Genomic DNA, 18,758 nt, shown 5'->3' with positions numbered 1-18,758 from the left:
TAAGAATTCAATACAGTCGCTCATGTTGACCTAGTTGTCATATAAATTAGCATTAGTTTTAGTGTTTTAAGCCAAATTTCCTAGAATTGTGCATTGTTGGGTAATATAGAGAATGACCAAGCTGTAATCATTCTTGAAAACTTATTTTTATAATCTGCTTAGTTGAAATTTCTGAAATATAATTTTGGATGAGGTTGATTTGAAGAGAAATAGTTCTGTAGACATGTTTGACTGTGGCTAATATTTGAGACAAATTGGGTTTAAAATGGTACTAAGTGTTGTGGTCAGTATATTTATAATAAATAATACAGAAAAAAAAAGGTATTGATTTATCTGTGGGAGAAGTAGTAATACTAGCAGGTTGATCTCTGGTTCAAAACATACACAACACTACATATACACTTACATAATTCAGACTATCACATGATTATCTGAATATCTTTTGTTTGGAAGAGTGTCAGCATATGATTACTTTAGTTTATCACAAGATGAGTTCGAACTGTATGCTTTTCAAGTCTTAGGCCAGCAGTCTGTAGGGGAATGTATTTTTACTTTTATAAACCTTATGCTAAATACGACTTTAGGGAAAATAACTCATTTTTTTAACAGCAGGAATGGTAGCTTCCAGTTGTCTTTGAATCCATAATATTTAATCATAATATTAATAAAAAAGAAAAAATGTGTAGAAGATATTGAGCATGTGTCCATGAAATTTGTAAAGTCTTCATCAATTTATATGACCTTGTCCCCATTTTTCTTTCAGCCATATTTGTTTTCTACTCAGTGACACTGGCATATTTGCAAATAAGCATTTGCCAAGTGTCAATACTTTTCTACACATAATTGCTAATGTCATCTCTTCTGCACATGTTGATCATTTGCAAAAAGCATCATCAAAAACCATACTTCAAAAATGTAAAGTCTTCACAATCAGATAAATGAAAAATAAAATTTTAAATATAAATAGAATTTTTTTTTTCTTCCCCTGAAAACAAAAGTAAGCTTGAAAGCCTTACTGATGGTGGTTTCAGTAATCAAAGGTACATTGTACATTGCATCACAGTCTAACGAGAATGACTGTTTATTAATTGGATTGAATGTAATTGTTTATGATGTCAGTAACTGTAATTTGCAAATATGTTATGTTCCTGTCTGTTGCAGAGTGCTGTACCGTGATTGCTGCCACAGTATTGATTAGTAAGATTATAAAGGTAATTACATGTCTCTCTCTGTCTCTCTTCTAAAAGAGGCAAAAATGTTACTGTAGCTGAACAACTGTGTTGTTGTACTTAAGAACTTCAGCAGTCTTGAAGGAAATTATGACCTATCAAACCTAAAAGTAAGAAAGGTCAGTATTATTGAGCGAGATTGCAGCTAAAAGGTTATTAAAAATTTGGAAATTCTGTAAATAGATAGGTCAATGAATGTGAAGTTAAGGAGAATCTGTTTATTTATTATATAGGGAAAACATCTCACGGACATCCGAGAAAAATGTACATGACATTCATATATTTCTGAAGGTCGTAAGTAGAATTAGATGAAATGTCCGAGTAGTGCCTCTTTGTCTTCCTTCTAGTTTCTTCTGATTCTTTAGAAAAAGACTAATTTTTACCTATGTTTGTAGGTTGAGTCTTGGTCAATTTTGAAATCTCTTCCTAATTTCGATATTGTGGAAGCTTGACTGAAGTGGAGCCTGTAAAGTGAAGACTTAACTTTCATGTGTTGCATCTATTGCAAGGCATTCAGGTGTAGACCAGGTGTCATTGGGCAACACTCATGGAAGTATTTAAAATTTGTATTGCAGTCATCTCAGCTCTTATCAATTAAGACTTAATATAGAGCTGTACAGCTGTTTACAGATGAGTTTTCTCTTCTAGTGACACAGGTGGAAATTATTGGAATATTGGTTTTGTCATATTTTGCGAAAATCTCAGAATCTGATTAAAAAAAAAAAACTTCGTTAAGGGTTTAAAAAAAAAATTTTTTTTTTTTTTGAACGTATAGAAGTGTTTATTACTCTTAATCTTAACTATGGAACATGATATAAAAATCACCTTATATCCAATAATTCCTGCAATGGTTGATGTGGAGAATGAATTTACCAACTTAATCGCAATTTTTCACTTGTTGAAAATTTGTGACTATGATTGTATAAAGAATTCATCACAGATGGTTTCGTTTGAAATGGGTCTGCTTCAGAATTTTTTAGTTAAAAGTTCTGTTTGTGTCCATAATCACCATTTTGTTGAAAATAAATTGACTATGATTACATAATTTTGTCTATGCCACCAGCAGTGTAGACCTTTTCTTCACTAAGTGGGCACAATAATACAGTTAAAAGATGTGGTTGTTAGAAAAATTGTGGGCAGTAATTCAAGTGTAGAAAAATCAGATCCTTCACATTTTAACCTTAATAGAAGCAAGGTTGACATATTTTGTGTTTACAAAGTCAATTGACTGTTGTAAAAAAAAAAATGTATTATACGAGTCTTTCTAGTTAGCATAGATATTGCTACGTTGGTGAAAAATAAGCATACTTTTTAACTGGAAATAACATTCCATAGAGAATAAGAAAAGATTTCATCAAGACAGAATTCATAAGTATTTATGATATTGCTTAACCCTGTTTAATTATATAAAAGCAGTAAATCTGCTTTCAATACTTCTTGTGATGAACTTAACGTACATGCACTCAAGTATTAGTAGTTACTACAAGAAATGAAAGCAGTTTTACTGTCTCTAATTGACAAACAATTTCCCAAAGAAATGCTGCAGGTTGCCATTGCTACATTAACAGCCTAAACAAAAATTTGTAGAGAATTTAGAAACCTGCCATTCCTAACAGAAGCAGTCTTCTAGAGTTTAATAAATTTTATTTTCATTGAATCCAGTCAATTTCTCATATAAAGCACTTGGGCTGAAGCATGGGTTGCCTTCATCATGTCTATACAAGCTCTTAAATGAGGCCTGTCTTATTTCTCAACTGTCCCTCATGCAAAACTAAGAAAGGTAGATGTGAGTTTTTTTGTCAAGGAAGGCAACTTTCAAGTAAAATCAGTATTTTAAAAAATTTCATTGTGAGTTGGGGACATTTGAACAATAACCGTAATACTGAATTTGATGGCTGCAATAGTATCTTAATTATCTTCTCTCATAAAGGAAAATTGAAGAAAAGCATGAGTACAATCAATTGTCGGTACCACTGAAACACTTTGAGGGATGTCTGCCATCTGTGGTCTCAATCAGATGAACATAAGGGGCTGGCATCCAGTGGCAGTGTTTGATTGAGGCAGTAGAAACTGTTCAGTTAGTTTCCATGTCGTTTCACTGTTTTACAAATAACCTAACAGCAACAAAATGCCAGCAATTAGGGCTGACTTATGACCTTGACTTATGTCTGCATATTAGTTGTAATTGAAAGTGGTTGGTTGTTGAGAAAAAATGTTGATTCAAAGTACCTGAGCAATGTCATTTATGATGCTAAAAGGAACATCAGCTCAAAAAATTCAATGCTCTAAGGTTCTTGTATGATGGGTGTGGCTTCTGGTTCTCCTATATAACGATCTCTTATCCTAATGTAAGTACAAGTATCAGAAGAGGAAGAAATTTGACAAAATGTGTTAAGTCGTGGAACAGCGTAATCTCGTGCAATTTCTGACCCACGGCGTACATCTTGATTAATTCCAGGTTGTTTATATCTTGAAATCATCGATTTTTGAGTTTGTCTAGTATGTTTAAAAACTTCAGCAGTATAGGCGTAGGAGTGGCTGTGTGGTAAGTAGCTTGCTTACCAACCACATGGTTCTGAGTTCAGTCCCACTGCGTGGCACCTTGGGCAAGTGTCTTCCACTATAGCCTTGGGCCGACGAAAGCTTTGTGAGTGGATTTGGTGGACGGAAACTGAAAGAGGCCCATAGTATATATATATGTTTGTGTGTCTGTGTTTGTCCTTTACAACCGATGCTGGTGTGTTTACGTCCCTGTAACTTAGCGGTTTGGCAAAGGAGACTGATAGAATAAGTCCTGAGGTTGATTTGCTTGACTAAAGGCAGTGCTCCTGCATGGCCACAGTCAAATGACTGAAACAAATAGAAGAGAGTCAAGAGATGTACATGGTAATCTATGTAATGTATCACACCTTTATCAATGAGACAAGTTCCTCATTGGCCATTCATGTGAGATCAATACATGAGGTTGTGTAGAGCACCAGGTTGTGAAAATGCATCAGCCTCGGTATTGTTCTCATCCATGATTTATCAAATATCCAAAGTAAGTTGAGATAATCCAAGTCCCACAGTTCCCTAAGAACTGTTGGTCTGGTTTGACTTGTATGGATTGTAAATTTCCTGCCTTGCAAGTAGTGTAGATGTTCTGCAAACCAGTTGCATATCTAGAGTGTGTCATGCTCCCTACACAGGCTTATACTACAAACCCCACAAAGTACCCCTCCTCCAGCTATGCTACTACTATAAACAAGTATGTAACTAGTTACTTATTGCCAATTTCATTAAATCCTATTTCAATAGGCTTTGTCTCCTATAAATCAAAATCGATTAACATCAATGGAAATTGTAGCTGTGATGCCAGTGGCATGTAAGGGAACCATCCGAACGTGGCCGTTGCCAGTGCCGCCCCTACTGGCCTCCGTGCCGGTGGCAAGTAAAAAGCACCATCTGATTGTGGTTGTTGCCAGCCTCGTTTGGCCCCCGTGCCAGTGGCACGTAATAAGCACCCACTACACTCTCAGAGTGGTTGGCGTTAGGAAGGGCATCCAGCTGTAGAAACACTGCCAGATCAGACTGGAGCCTGGTGCGGCCTTCTGGCTTCCCAGACCCCAGTTGAATCGTCCAACCTATGCTAGCATGCAAAGCGGACGTTAAACGATGATGATGAAAACAAGATATATGTGAGAGATCCTCTGAGAGCTGTGTCAACATTTGAAGCTTCTTTGAGATGGCTCTTGATGTGACGGACAGCAGTTTCACACACACACACCCCATGAAAAAGAATTTCATGAATACTTGGGATGCTTCTGAAATCAGTCTGTGAGTGGAGTTACTGTGGCTGATATTTATCATCATTCTAACATCCATTTTTCCATGCTCACATGGAGTTTGCAGGAGCAGGTTTTCTACTGCTGGATTCCCTTTCTTCCAATAGCTCTCAACTGTTTCCAAGCAAGGTAATATTTCCAATGGCCAGGTGTGTCTTTCATGAGACAGTGCTGTATGATGGTTAATGCTTTTTTGTAATTATCATGCTGTGTCAAGACCAGGAGACATCAACTCACACCATATATATGCGCGTGTTTATATATATATACACACATAAACACCCACTGCATGGCACCTTGGGCAAGTGTCTTCTACTATAGCCTTGGGTCAACCAAAGCCTTGTGAGTGGATTTGGTAGATGGAAACTGAAAGAAGCTTGTATATACGTATATATATATATTTGTGTGTCTGTTTGTCCCCATCCAACATCGCTTGACAACCGATGCTGGTGTGTTTGCATCCCTGTAACTTAGCGGTTTGGCAAAAGAGACTGATAGAATAAGTACTGGGCTTACAAAGAATAAGTCCTGGGGTCGATTTGCTCGACTAAAGGTGGTGCTCCAGCATGGCCACAGTCAAATGACTGAAACAAGTAAAAAGGATCTGGTAAATAATAGACCATGCTTCACTGATGAGTTCTAATAAACCCAGAACCTGACTGGAGTTGTCACTGTAAGGCTAAAATCAAACATCTCCACATTGCACCTTTTTTAATTTAATTTCTGGGATTGTCACTTTTATATTTTTACCAAAATCAGTCATTATGATTCTTTCTCTCCAATAAGTGTAATTTAAATTAAAATTTCTTGGATTGCTACAACCACTATATTAATGCCTTCTTTACCATATATCACGTTTTGGGACATGATAGCTCAGCCAAGTAAGAAGGTACTTAAGAGGAAATGTATCCTGAGCTTGGCATTTCTCAGTTTTTCTGGTGTTCTTGAAGGAATTTGTCCAGGTGTCATTTAAAAGTTGCAGGGTCTTTTTATTCTTTTATTTATTTATCTACAGCAATGAGTAAATACTATTCGAGGTAAAAATGTGAGCTCAATTTTTGTAGTGGCGATGTATTGATTGGGCAATGTCCATGCAAAATTTTCCACTTTTTACCAGTGAACCACTCAGCTGAAATGCTCACAATTCTGGCATTCACAGTTTCAGTTTTCCAATAGTTCAGCTGGAAATCCAAGCTTGTTTTCTCATGAATTGTCTTGTTTGAATATATTTTGAAATATATAAGGCGCAGGAGTGGCTGTGTGGTAAGTAGCTTGCTAACCAACCACATGGTTCCGGGTTCAGTCCCACTGCGTGGCATCTTGGGCAAGTGTCTTCTGCTATAGCCCCAGGCCGACCAATGCCTTGTGAGTGGATTTGGTAGACAGAAACTGAAAGAAGCCTGTTGTATATATGCATATATATATATATATGTGTGTGTCTGTGTTTGTCCCCCTAGCATTGCTTGACAACCGATGCTGGTGTGTTTATGTCCCCGTCACTTAGTGGTTTGGCAAAGGAGACCGATAGAATAAGTACTGGGCTTACAAAGAATGAGTCCCGGGGTCGATTTGCTCGACTAAAAGGCGGTGCTCCAGCATGGCCGCAGTCAAATGACTGAAACGAGTAAAGAGTATATAAAACAAAATGCTTATCTTTATATTTGAAAAAATAAAAAAGCAAAAAAAAAAAAAACCCCTTTCAAGCGACATGTGCAAAAGGGCCTTACCAGTTCATATTTTTCATTTTACTTTTAGCTCCTGTGGGAATACTCCAAGTGTCTTAAATTTCAAACGAGCAAGATTACTCTAAGAACTATCATTACGAAATTGTGTTATTTGTATATATGTGCTTTTAAGAACTAATATATCTAGGAAGTTCTTTCATCTAATAGATTGCCATTTCCTGCCAGGGCAAAAATATAGTAGAAACTATCCTAATTTTGTCAGTATCAAAGGACAAAGACCAGATATTGTCCTATGGTCAAAATCAGGTGCTTAGAATCATCTTAATTGAACAGACAGTCTGTCAGGAGAACTGAACTGATGAACAACATTAATTCAAGACGAGGGAGTACAATGACTTTTTGAAAGAACAAATAAAAGAGGAGTACTGTTACACAGTAAAAGCAGGCCGGAAGTTGGCACAAGGGGGTTTGTCACAGCGTCCATGTGTTAACTACTTGGCCAATTCAGCAATTCAGAATCTGATGGTGAACCTGTCGGACAACTGTGACATGCTCAATGTGGTTGTGGGTGAAAAGAAATGATGGATAGAACTGAAAAAAAAATACGTATTTCTTTACTACCCACAAGGGGCTGAACACATGTCGATTACATCGACCCCAGTGCGTAACTGGTACTTAATTCATCGACTCCGAAAGGATGAAAGGCAAAGTTGACCTCGGTGGAATTTGAACTCGGAACGTAACGACAGACGAAATACGGCTACGCATTTCGGCCAGCTCACCGCCTAAGAAAGCCGTTCAACACAGGAGGGAGGAAACTCAGTTTGAAAGAGTGCAAATCCATTCAGTGATCTTTGTGGTCATGCAATAAGCTTGCTCAAAGGTTCTGAGTTCAAGAACCACTAAAAATGACATTTAAATAACGTGAGGAAGACACTTGGGAGTCACTATCGAGGTAGGTCCAGCTCCCCTAAAGTATCAGGAACAAATGGGCCAAAACACTTGTTAGGTGAGAGTTCTTTCTCAAAATTTCTCTTGCTCACCTGTAGCAAGTTTCCACTTAACTATTGTAAGATATTAAAATAGAAATGTGTTAAGGTTTGTTATTCAGCTTGTAAGAATTTTGGTTGTGATCTCTATATAAAGCTGAAGTTGTCTGTGTATGGTGGGTTTGGTAGCCTTCAACTAACACTATCTCCTCCGAGAACCCTGCAGCGCAAGTTGACCAAAATTGAGATAGAAGAAGGCTTGCTCTTCCTTCCGTAGAAGAAAAAATTAAAATTGGACCATGTTAACACCAAAAATTATTTACATCAAAAAGGTGCTTTTTTTTCTATGAAAATCCCTATTTTTAACGATTTTTTGACTGCTGTGTTGCCATTTTTCAGTGTATTTCAACCAGAGAAATGTTCACTTAAAGAGAATAACAGGCTACATAATGCAACATTTTTACTTTTCAAAAATTCCAATTCTAAAGGATCGAAACAAACCCAAGCAATGCCGGGTGATACTGCTAGTAATGCTTTAAAGCTGAATGAAAAGATAGGCTAATAGCTGTTCCATAACTCTAGAATTTATCAGAATTGCCCATTAGATGGTAGCTGTTTGGCAAAATTGATAATATATAGCAACAAAGTAGAAACAGATGAACCTAAAATATATATTGGAGCAACTGAACTAACACTAAAAACAACAACAGAAAAAAAAAATGATTTAATAAGCATAAGTATTCATTTTTCAGCCCTGATAAATAATGTGCAACTGTTTTGTTAAAATTCATACAGTTCTTGCAAGAGATAAATACCCACAAATTCGGAACTGTTTCTATAAATTGAAATGAAGTCACTAAAACAATGAATAGTTAATAACTTTATTCATGTAATAATCAAAACAATAATTGTAAATAATTTTATTGCATAAAAAAAAAATTCAAACAATTGTAATAATTAAATGACACGCAATAAAATGTATTGTAGTATTGTATACGTGTGAATTTATACATATATATATATATACACACACACAATATACATACACAATACAAAAAATTACATAGGGTTTATAAAAACAAAGAAAGCACTTAAAATAATATACCTTAATTAGCAAGAAGCCTTAGACAGGTTGAGTTGAGTGTCTTGCTTAAGGAAACAATGCAGTAGGATTTGAACTTGCAACACACAGTGATCTTGAGTTCACAACCTTCAACAACCTGACTACTGCATCTCATGATTGTGAAATAATTGAGCATTTATAAAAGTTTCAACAAAAAGTTGTAGGCAGGTGAGTTAGTGCTGTAATTAAAATTACTATTATGGTAAGTCTAGTGCTTGGTGTTTTATATGCATTTGTTTCTGTGGGCTGTATCAGAATTTGAAATTATTAAAAGTTGAAATAAGTGCATCTACCAGTTGTAGCGATGTCTTTATTTTGTTTGTTACTTTCACTACATCGCAGCTATTGTATGCTCCAGCCTTCTACAAGTGTCTGCACTGCAATTAACCAATGCCTTTATCCACTATGCTATTACCGTAGGCCAGTATCAGAGTGAATTTTTAAGGCTTTTTAATCGACATTGATGTCTGATGTTGGCTCCATACAAAAGTGCATCTATAATTGAATGTTCTCCCTTGTGGCTGATCAGGTAGTTATAAATGAAGCCTGTGTGGGTAATATGCTTCCATGGGCTAAACTGACGACTTTACTATCAGTGATCCAATATCATTCGAAGGAAACTTAAGTCCCTCATTGATAATTCTTTCTATGAGATTCTTTAAAATTCAATAATCAAAAAAAATTGTTTCTAAAAAAAGAAATAAAATTTTTTTGTTGAAATTCAGACTTTTTTTCAGGGTTCTACACTGAATGCTACAAAGTCTTAGAGTCACACTTTAGGTTGACTATATAGATCTGAGATACAATATTCTGCTTTTTTTTTTTTCTTGATACCCTTTTTCCTTTTCATGATGTTTAAACAATTGGAAATGCAAATGAGACAGAAAGTATAAGAATGCTTGACATTTCGTCAGATGCCAGCTTATTTTCATGAGTGTATAGTTTGTTTCGTGTTTTATCTTGAGACAAACTCTTCAGTTTCTAGTGTAGGGTATATAAAGATTATTCCAATAATAGATGCATGATATATGTCCGTAATACTATTTGTATATGCATATATATATTATGAATGTGTGTGTGTAATTTATTGGCTTCTAAGTAACTTGTGTATAACAGATTATGTTATATTAACTATTATCCACAAATTGTGTGTAATTATATGTATGTCAATGATAATATGAAGTTTTTAATGTTTTAATATTAATGTTCCAAGAAAATTAACTAGAGAGAACAAAAAGGACTCAATAATAATAATAATAATAATGTGTTATAAAGATAAAATTATAATTTAGAAACAGTTATTAACTGTAACTAAAGTTAATGAAACTATTGCTATTAATTAACTGTGATATAACGAGTCATTGTATTTGAATATGTGATAAAATAAGCAGTTTAAAGATATCAACAGCTTTTTTTAGTTAAATGGGAGGAAAAAAATACAACTGAGCTATAGAAAATATCTCTAAAGAAAAATGGGTGGGGAGATAGTTTTTCTGTTTCTTTTTTGTCTTTTTTTATGTGTGTATGGCGACATATTTTACAGCAGTCTTTGCCATTAAAAATTAAAAGAAAAATATATTTTTTTTATAGAAGTGTGCAATCAAAAAAATATTTGGAAATATTTCATGATATCAAAACACCTTTCCTGTGTTTCATTTTAAATGCTAAATAAAATAATAAAATGGGGCCGGGGAAGTGTACGAGAAAACAAGTTAAAAACTGATCTAAGAAAAAAAGAGAGAAACAAACATACAATAAAATTATATGTATCCCATACATATTATATATATAATATTTAAAATTAAATAACAATATAAATCCAAGAGGAGCAGTTTGAAAACAAATGATAAAGAGAAAAATATATTGTTAATACTTGTTTTTTTGGGACAAGTTAATAATATGCATAACCTTTTTAAATAATGTTATTAGATTAAAATAACCAGTAGCAACAGATTGAAAAATAGTCTGAGGGACAATAAGATTAGTATAACAATGATTAAAACACATAAATCGCTTTATACTGAAATGTGAAAACAGCTACAGACAAGCAGTTTAGACAAGCCTTATGTATACTACTGAATCTTTGTAGTTTTAATAATATTAATAATAATGATACAAGTAATAATAGTAATAACAATAATAATAATAATTATTATTATTATAATATTGATGATAGTTTCATGCAGAAGTAAGAAGTAAATAGCGTATAAAATTCTTGTATGATAAGGCACTTGAAGAAGTAAGTTTTGGAAAAGCCTTGATAAGTCTTCCTAAATGGCAGGATACTAGAGAGTGGATTTTTATACAAAGAAACCAAAATTTAGAGTAACATTCTTGAGAAATTTGGATGGAATACTCTTGGGTTGAGTAAAACAGATGCAATCATATTAGTTTTAATAGAAACAGTTAATTAGAGAAATTTAGGCTGTCTGTAACTTAAATTAACAGTAATGGTAAAAATATTAAGTAGGAAGTCAGCTTTTATACTTATATATATACATATATATATATTATATTATATATATAATCCATGATGAATCATAAAAGAAAATCATTTAATTCCTCCATAGAACTGTTTGAGAACTTTAGTTAAATTAAGTAGTTTGCACTTTATACTTCACATTTGTTATAAGGTTTAACATCTTTAGACCTCATTTTGTTCATGTTTCCTAATGAAACACAAGAAATAGAGGAAATGGAAGTAGATTAGAAAAAAAATTATTTATCTCCAGAATAGAGAAATGGAGTAGGATTTTGGTTATTCCTTTATTTTCTTACTGGTTTCAGTCATTGGACTGCGGCCATGCTGGAACACCGCCTTCTACAGAACAGTCGATTAATTCGACACTCATACTTATTTTATTGACCTCGAAAGTATGAAAGGCAAAGTAGACCCGGGCGGGATTTGAACACAGAATGTAAAGGTATATAGCCAAATCTTTATTTTATTTTTTGTCTTTGAACTGTAGACGACAAAGGGCAGTTAAATTCTTGCACCCTGCTAGTACAGTCTTTTGAGAACAAAAGAGTATTTTAAATGGCTTTATCTCATATCGCTATTTACATTAGTAAATATCTTTAAGATCATTCGTTAGCGAAAAAAAAGTCTTAATTTGAATTAGGACAAGACTGTGGAGTAAGATTATCATTGCATCAAAGATTGAAGGTAAAGTAGTTAAATATAAGAAGCACAATATAATAGATATAAGGTTAGGCTAGGTGATATAATATGGAAAAATATCTAATAAAAGTAGATTATAGTGAAGGATATTGCTGAAGAGATATCCAGAGATATATTCTCTGACGGATATTTTTTTTACTAAAGGTATGTGCAATCATGCAATTACAATAAAGAAATATTTTTAAAATATAAATTTCGGAGAACAACTACAAATATATGAAAAATTTAACGGAGAAAATAATTACTGTGTAAATTTTAAATATTTTAGTAGGTTTTTTTTCTTTTTAAAAGGTATAATTTGACTAAACTAAATTCTAACTATATTATTATTGAGAAGGAAAGAGAAAGTGCTTCAGAAGTCTGTGGCACTGAAAGGCCTCTGGCAAAAGTGTCTTTGCTGGAACACTTTGCGGGCAACGGCCAGCTAGCTTTTTTGCATAGTTTCTGCAGTGATCATTTTTAACATTGTTGATAATAATAATAATTTTAATAAAAAATAATAATAATAATGATAATCAAAATAATTCAGGATATTAAGAAGAATAATTCTCTAAAAAAAAAAAAAATGGAAAAGATTCAATAGAATAATTATTTTTTTGATGATTTTTCCATGAGTGAAAAATAGTTGGACATAACTGCTGAGAAAAAAAACAAAAAACTGTACCATCACCAAACAGGTAAATTATCATAAATAAAAGCGCCATGTTTTATTACATTGATGGCAACATAACAGTGTTAGACGAAGATCATTTTAACATTGGAAAACGGTTGTAATTGTTTACCACACAAACGAATAACATAACCATGGGTTATTTTTTGTTCGATTTTTTTTCCTTTTTTCTTTTAAATCATGGACAAACACATTGATGAGAAATCAAAATCACAGGCAATGCAATAATTAATTCCAAGTTTCAGAAGTAGCGAACGAAGCAAACCTCTGAAACATTATCAAATGCAGAGATTCTTGTGTTATTACAGTATGAAGAGGAGATATTAAGAATAGAAAAATATGATGCTATGGTTTATTGAGAAGCCAGCAATATGTTATGTACAGAAGTTTGCTGGTCTTCAATAATACATCTTTGTGATTTATCAAAAAACTTACTACAAAACAGACATGACAAAAAAGACACAGTTATACATATATATATACGTATATATATATGTATATAAGCAACAGTAATAGACGTTGGTTGGTGATGGATACTTCATTGCATTTCCTTTAGGAATACATGGTCATCTGGACGAACTGAAAGAAAAAAAAGATATGGTTTGCTGTAGCAGTTTTCTTGAGTTTAGTGTTTATAATAAGCTTATTCACTATACTCTCTTTTACTTGCTTCAGTCGTTTGACCGCAGCCATGCTGGGGCACCGCCTTTAGTCGAGCGAATCGACCCCAGGACTTATTCTTTGGAAGCCTAGTACTTATTCTATCAGTCTCTTTTGCCGAATAGCTAAGTTACGGGGATGTAAACACACCAGCATCAGTTGTCAAGCGATGTTGGAGGGACAAACACAGACACAAACATTGCCGAATAGCTAAGTTACGGGGATGTAAACACACCAGCATCAGTTGTAAAGCAATGTTGGAGGGACAAACATATACACACACATACATACATATATACGACGGGCTTCTTTCAGTTTCCGTCTACCAAATCCACTCACAAAGCTTTGGTCGGCCCGAGGCTATAGTAGAAGACACTTGACCAAGATGCCACGCAGTGGGACTAAACCCAGAACCATGTGGTTGGTAAACAAGCTATTATCACACAGCCAGTCCTACACCTATAAAATATACTAAATATTGCATTCGAAATGCTTAAATTCCCACTTCTGAGTGAGGAACTATTTCACTTTTGAATAACTTCCACCTCAACTTTAACTCAAATCAGAGTACACCTCTTATATATGGAACAGTGCACCAGCATGGCCTTAAATGCAGGGCCACCATAGCAGCATTAGAGGTCCCTGGTAAAATCAGTGCATTGGCTCTATAGTATTTATTTGTTCATACCAAGCCACAATATGTACACAGGTCAGAACTGAGCCCCCGGGCAACAACAACAGTAGCAGTAGGCACTTATCCAACCATTAAATTCTTGAAATAGGAATAAAGAACAATGGAATAGATAATGTAAGGTTTTTTTAGTGTGACACTTATAACCTGTCAATGAGCTTAAAAGCTAAGCTAAAAATAGCAGAGAATCGTTTTCAAATCACATTCTACCGTTTCAAAAAGTGAAGGAAACATGTTGTATGCAAGATAATGCAGTTCTATATGTACATTAGATCTGAAACAAACATAGGTTGGTCAAAGCCTGAATATCTTTCATCATTAGTCTGTTCAAATTGGGATTAACCTGGGTTATACAATAACAACAACAACCACCAATTTGCAGGTTTATGCTATTCTTTTTCTTCCCTGCTTACCATTCTGTGGAGGCGCAATGGCCCAGTGGTTAGGGCAGCGGACTCGCGGTCGTAGGATCGCGGTTTCGATTCCCAGACCGGGCGTTGTGAGTGTTTATTGAGCGAAAACACCTAAAGCTCCACGAGGCTCCGGCAGGGGGTGGTGGTGATCCCTGCTGTACTCTTTCACCACAACTTTCTCTCACTCTTACTTCCTGTTTCTGTTGTACCTGTATTTCAAAGGGCCGGCCTTGTCACTCTCTGTGTCACGCTGAATATCCCCGAGAACTACGTTAAGGGTACACGTGTCTGTGGAGTGCTCAGCCACTTACACGTTAATTTCATGAGCAGGCTGTTCCGTTGATCGGATCAACCGGAACCCTCATCGTCGTAACCGATGGAGTGCTAGAGGGAGCTTACCGTTCATTGTATCATTTATATTCCCTCCCTCTAGCCAGCTGTTGCTCACCTAATACTCTTGTGAACTTGCCCGAGCCTCTACCCCTATCCCTTTCACCTATTCCTCTGTCCCCATTCTCTTCATATTCACACTCTTGTAACTTGCGGGTATGTCCTCACAGCTCATTACTATAAGATTTTCTCCAACTGGGGTAGATACCTATTCCCATCTCTCTATCATACTCCTGTTGCTCAACACCTGGCAAAAGCCAATTCTCTCAACATCCTCTCACATCAAGGGATCTTAAAGCACCTAGTACACTCTGAAAAGTGGTTGGCATTAGGAAGGGCATCTAGCCATAGAAACCATGCCAAATCAGGCATGGAGCTCAACGCAGTCCTCTGTCTTGGATTTTGTCAAACCATTCAACCCATGCCAGAATGAAATACTAATGTTAAATGATGATGATGATCAGTAAAAAAAAAAACTTACATTATTGGCAGAGAGAGCGATGACTCCAGTTTTTCCTGTATCATAGGTAGCAAATGAAGCTGAAAAGAGATATACAAAAATACATGTAAAAATAGAAGTGAAGATCTTAAAAAATTCTCAAAACCCAAATATATTAATCTCTATGTTTATAAACGGCAAAATGTCTGTGTGTCCTTTATACAAATCCACAGTTTTTCACATAAAAGGCTCACATTTTCTATGGTCTTTCAAAACTGTCTGAGGGTGGACGTGAAGATCTTTTCATTTCCCCAGCCACCCCAGAAAGCCATTAAAAAAAATCGATAAACCGACCCCTTATGCTCATAAGTTATGGGCACTGCCAAAGTCCAATGAATATTAATTAATTTCATAAAAAGTTCAACTAGCTCATATACAACAAAACTGGCCCCGGGCTGAAATGTGATAAGAAACTTAGCTCTTGATTTAGTGAGAAATTTTTACTGTGACCCAGCAACAAACAACAAGCACTAGCACTAGACCGGGCAACACCAGTTCATAGTGCTAGTAATTCTTAAAACCCAAATCTCTCTCTATATATAAAGCTGAAATTGTCTGTGTATGGCAGGTTTGGTAGCCTTCAACTAACACTATCTCCTCCAAGACCCTGCGGCACAAGTTGACCAAAATTGAGAGTATGATAGAAGAAAGCTTGCTCTTCCTTCCGTAGAAGAAAAAATTCAAATCAGACCATGTTAACACCAAAAATTATTTACATCAAAAAGGTGCTTTTTTTTCTATGAAAATCCCTAGTTTTTACGATTTTTTGACTGTTGTGTCGCCATTTTTCGGTGTATTTCAACCAGAAAAATGTTGAATCAAAGAGAATAATAAGCTACATAATGCAAAATTTTTACTTTTCAAAAATTTCAATTCTAAAGGGTCGAAAAGAAAACAAGCCCGAGCAATGCTGGGCTATACTGCTAGTTGTACAGTAAAGGTTAATTGCATTTTTCTTATTTGCTGGGTCAGGGGGCAGATGTAAACCATTATGACTTAAAGACATGTAAGTGAAGAAACGTTAACTTACTGAGCATTGATTTCAGACGAATAGCACACACAATGAAGTCCACAAATGAGATTGAACCATCCTCATTACTGTACCGCATTACCAGCGCTTGGAAGTTATTGTTACTCAATCTAAATCCTGAAATATAATAGAAAATATGATTAATACACACACGTATATATATATATATATATATATATACTAGCAGCTAAGCCTGGTTTCACCCGGTCTGTTTGGATGATGTCTCTTTGATCGTTTTCGGTTAGGCATAATCTATAACAGCGTTTCTCAACCTTATCATTTCGGGTCCCCTGTTCCGATTGGAGCCTCCAGCTGTATGAAAATTTCCTGGCCCACCCTGTCAGAAAACAGCTTCAGATCGATTTTCTCAGTAAGTATGGGGGCTAGGAAAAAAATACAAACTGCATTCCAATCTATGCACCCATCTCCACATGTGTGCCCTTTTTCACGCGAATCCCCCCAGCCGTTTGGCTGTGAACCTCAAGACAAGAAAGAATACAACAATCGCCCATTTCCAATTTATATTATAGATTGAATGAATTCAAGAGCACAGTATGGGGGAATTGAACTCATTACTTCATGATTGAGGGTCCGACACTCTAACCACTGAGCCATATATATATCATCATCATCATCGTTTAACGTCCGCTTTCCATGCTAGCATGGGTTGAACGGTTTGACTGGGGTTTGGGAAGCCAGAAGGCTGCACCAGGCCCAGTCTGATCTGGCAGTGTTTCTACAGCTGGATGCCCTTCCTAACGCCAACCACTCTGTGAGTGTAGTGGGTGCTTTTTATGTGCCACCGGTACAGGTGCCAGACGAGGCTGGCAAACGGCCATGATCGGATGGTGCTTTTTACGTGCCATATATATATATATATATATATAGAAGGAGGGATAGATAAATAGAATGATAGATAGATATCTGAGTTTGTATGATTGTGTATAGAAATATATTGATCAATAAAATTCCAACCTAGTCTGATTCTCATATTTTATTATTCCTACCCAGAGGTAGGAATGAATTTGGATAAAGATAATGGCTCTAGCTAGAAAAAAAGTAAAGTTGCTGAAGGATTGATAACAATTCAAAACCAAAGAGACATCTCACAGGGAAACAAAATCTGAAAGGTTGGGTAGACCACATCTTAAGGAAACCAACATCCTGCGTTATATGTCAGGCCTCTGACCAAGAACCCACAGGGGAGGCAGAAGGGAGGACATTGTAACAGCTGGAAGCAAGATACTGAGGCAGAGCTGAAGAAAGCAGAAAAGATAGCCCAGAGTTGAGGGCAGAGGAGAAAAGTTGCCGATGGTCAATGTTCCATAGGGAACATGGGTCTTAAATAATTAAGTAATAAGAGGTGTTTAGTTACTTGAACCATATGTTAATTAGATTAATTCCTTATATGAATCAATGAGTAAATAACTATGTGTATCATAAATTGCTTCAGAATATAAAATAAATGTTTACTTACCAGCACTGTGCAGTGCGTTACGGAGTTCATGAGAATTCAGATTTCCACTTTTATCTGCATCAAAGTCTTTGAAAACAGACTGAAAATGAAGATGAAAAAATACAATAGATAAATGTCATTTTCTTTATATTTCGGGAAAGTCTTAAAGGATACCTGACTGTTCTTTAATTCTATAATGCTTAGTATTCCTAAGTCATATGATTCCAAAGGGAAATTCTTAACCACATTACTATGAAAGTACATCACACACACACACACACCTTATAACCGTATAATGCTATAATACATAATGTTATATATAACTATATAATGTTCATCATCACTATCAACATCAATATTTAGCATCTGGTTTCCCTGCTGACATGGGTTGACAAGAACTGGTAAGACCAAGGGCTTCACCAGGTTCCATAGTCTGATTTGGCTTGGCTTCTACAGCTGGATGCCCTCCCTAATGCCAAGCACTTTACAGAGTGTACTGGGTGTTTTTTTACATGGCACAAGCACCAGTGGTTTTCATGTGGCACCTTGGTTATAGGATCTCAGTTCTGTTGTGATGGGCAGGTTTTCTTGAGTACAGCGATATGCCACATATCTTGGTCCCCTGCCATCTCCTTTGTAAGGCTCAATACTTTGTTCCATGTCTTCCTGGATCTTCCCTCCACTTTCATATATAATGCTATACATAACTATAAAATGTTATAATGTAATGAGCTGACAAGAGACTCTCTATGTGGTCGCCTGACCCACTAGATAGAAGAGTCACACCATCCTCAAATAACAGCCAATTGGCTTAAAAAGTGAAGGATGCATTAGAAAATGTCTTAGATATACAGAAAAGATGGGATAATCGAAATTAGAACTCCTTTGGCCATCCATAGTTTTGCTTCATCAGGGCTA

General features: G+C 35.5%; 1 protein-coding gene across 8 annotated transcripts in view; it reads right to left on the bottom strand.

The window, feature by feature from the left end:
* Window positions 1-9,076: 9,076 nt before the first annotated feature.
* LOC115217089 (calpain-9) overlaps window positions 9,077-18,758 on the bottom strand; it is a 164,296-nt gene continuing 154,614 nt past the window's right edge. For 6 of the 8 annotated variants that reach the window (XM_029786683.2, XM_029786682.2, XM_029786685.2 and 3 more), the window contains 4 exons: window positions 17,862-17,940; window positions 16,385-16,501; window positions 15,337-15,395; window positions 11,529-13,280 (listed from right to left, as the gene is read on the bottom strand). In XM_029786683.2, coding sequence (XP_029642543.1) covers window positions 13,254-13,280; window positions 15,337-15,395; window positions 16,385-16,501; window positions 17,862-17,940 — 282 coding nt within the window. In that variant the 3' untranslated portion in view covers window positions 11,529-13,253. Of the gene's footprint in view, window positions 10,864-11,528; window positions 13,281-15,336; window positions 15,396-16,384; window positions 16,502-17,861; window positions 17,941-18,758 lie in introns of those variants that run through there. The other 2 variants (XM_036507117.1, XM_036507118.1) reach the window with 2 other exon arrangements.

The sequence above is a fragment of the Octopus sinensis genome, linkage group LG11 (genome assembly GCF_006345805.1).
Source record: "Octopus sinensis linkage group LG11, ASM634580v1, whole genome shotgun sequence".
NCBI classification, from domain to species: Eukaryota; Metazoa; Mollusca; class Cephalopoda; order Octopoda; family Octopodidae; genus Octopus; species Octopus sinensis.
This window is presented reverse-complemented; position numbering and strand designations above follow the sequence as displayed.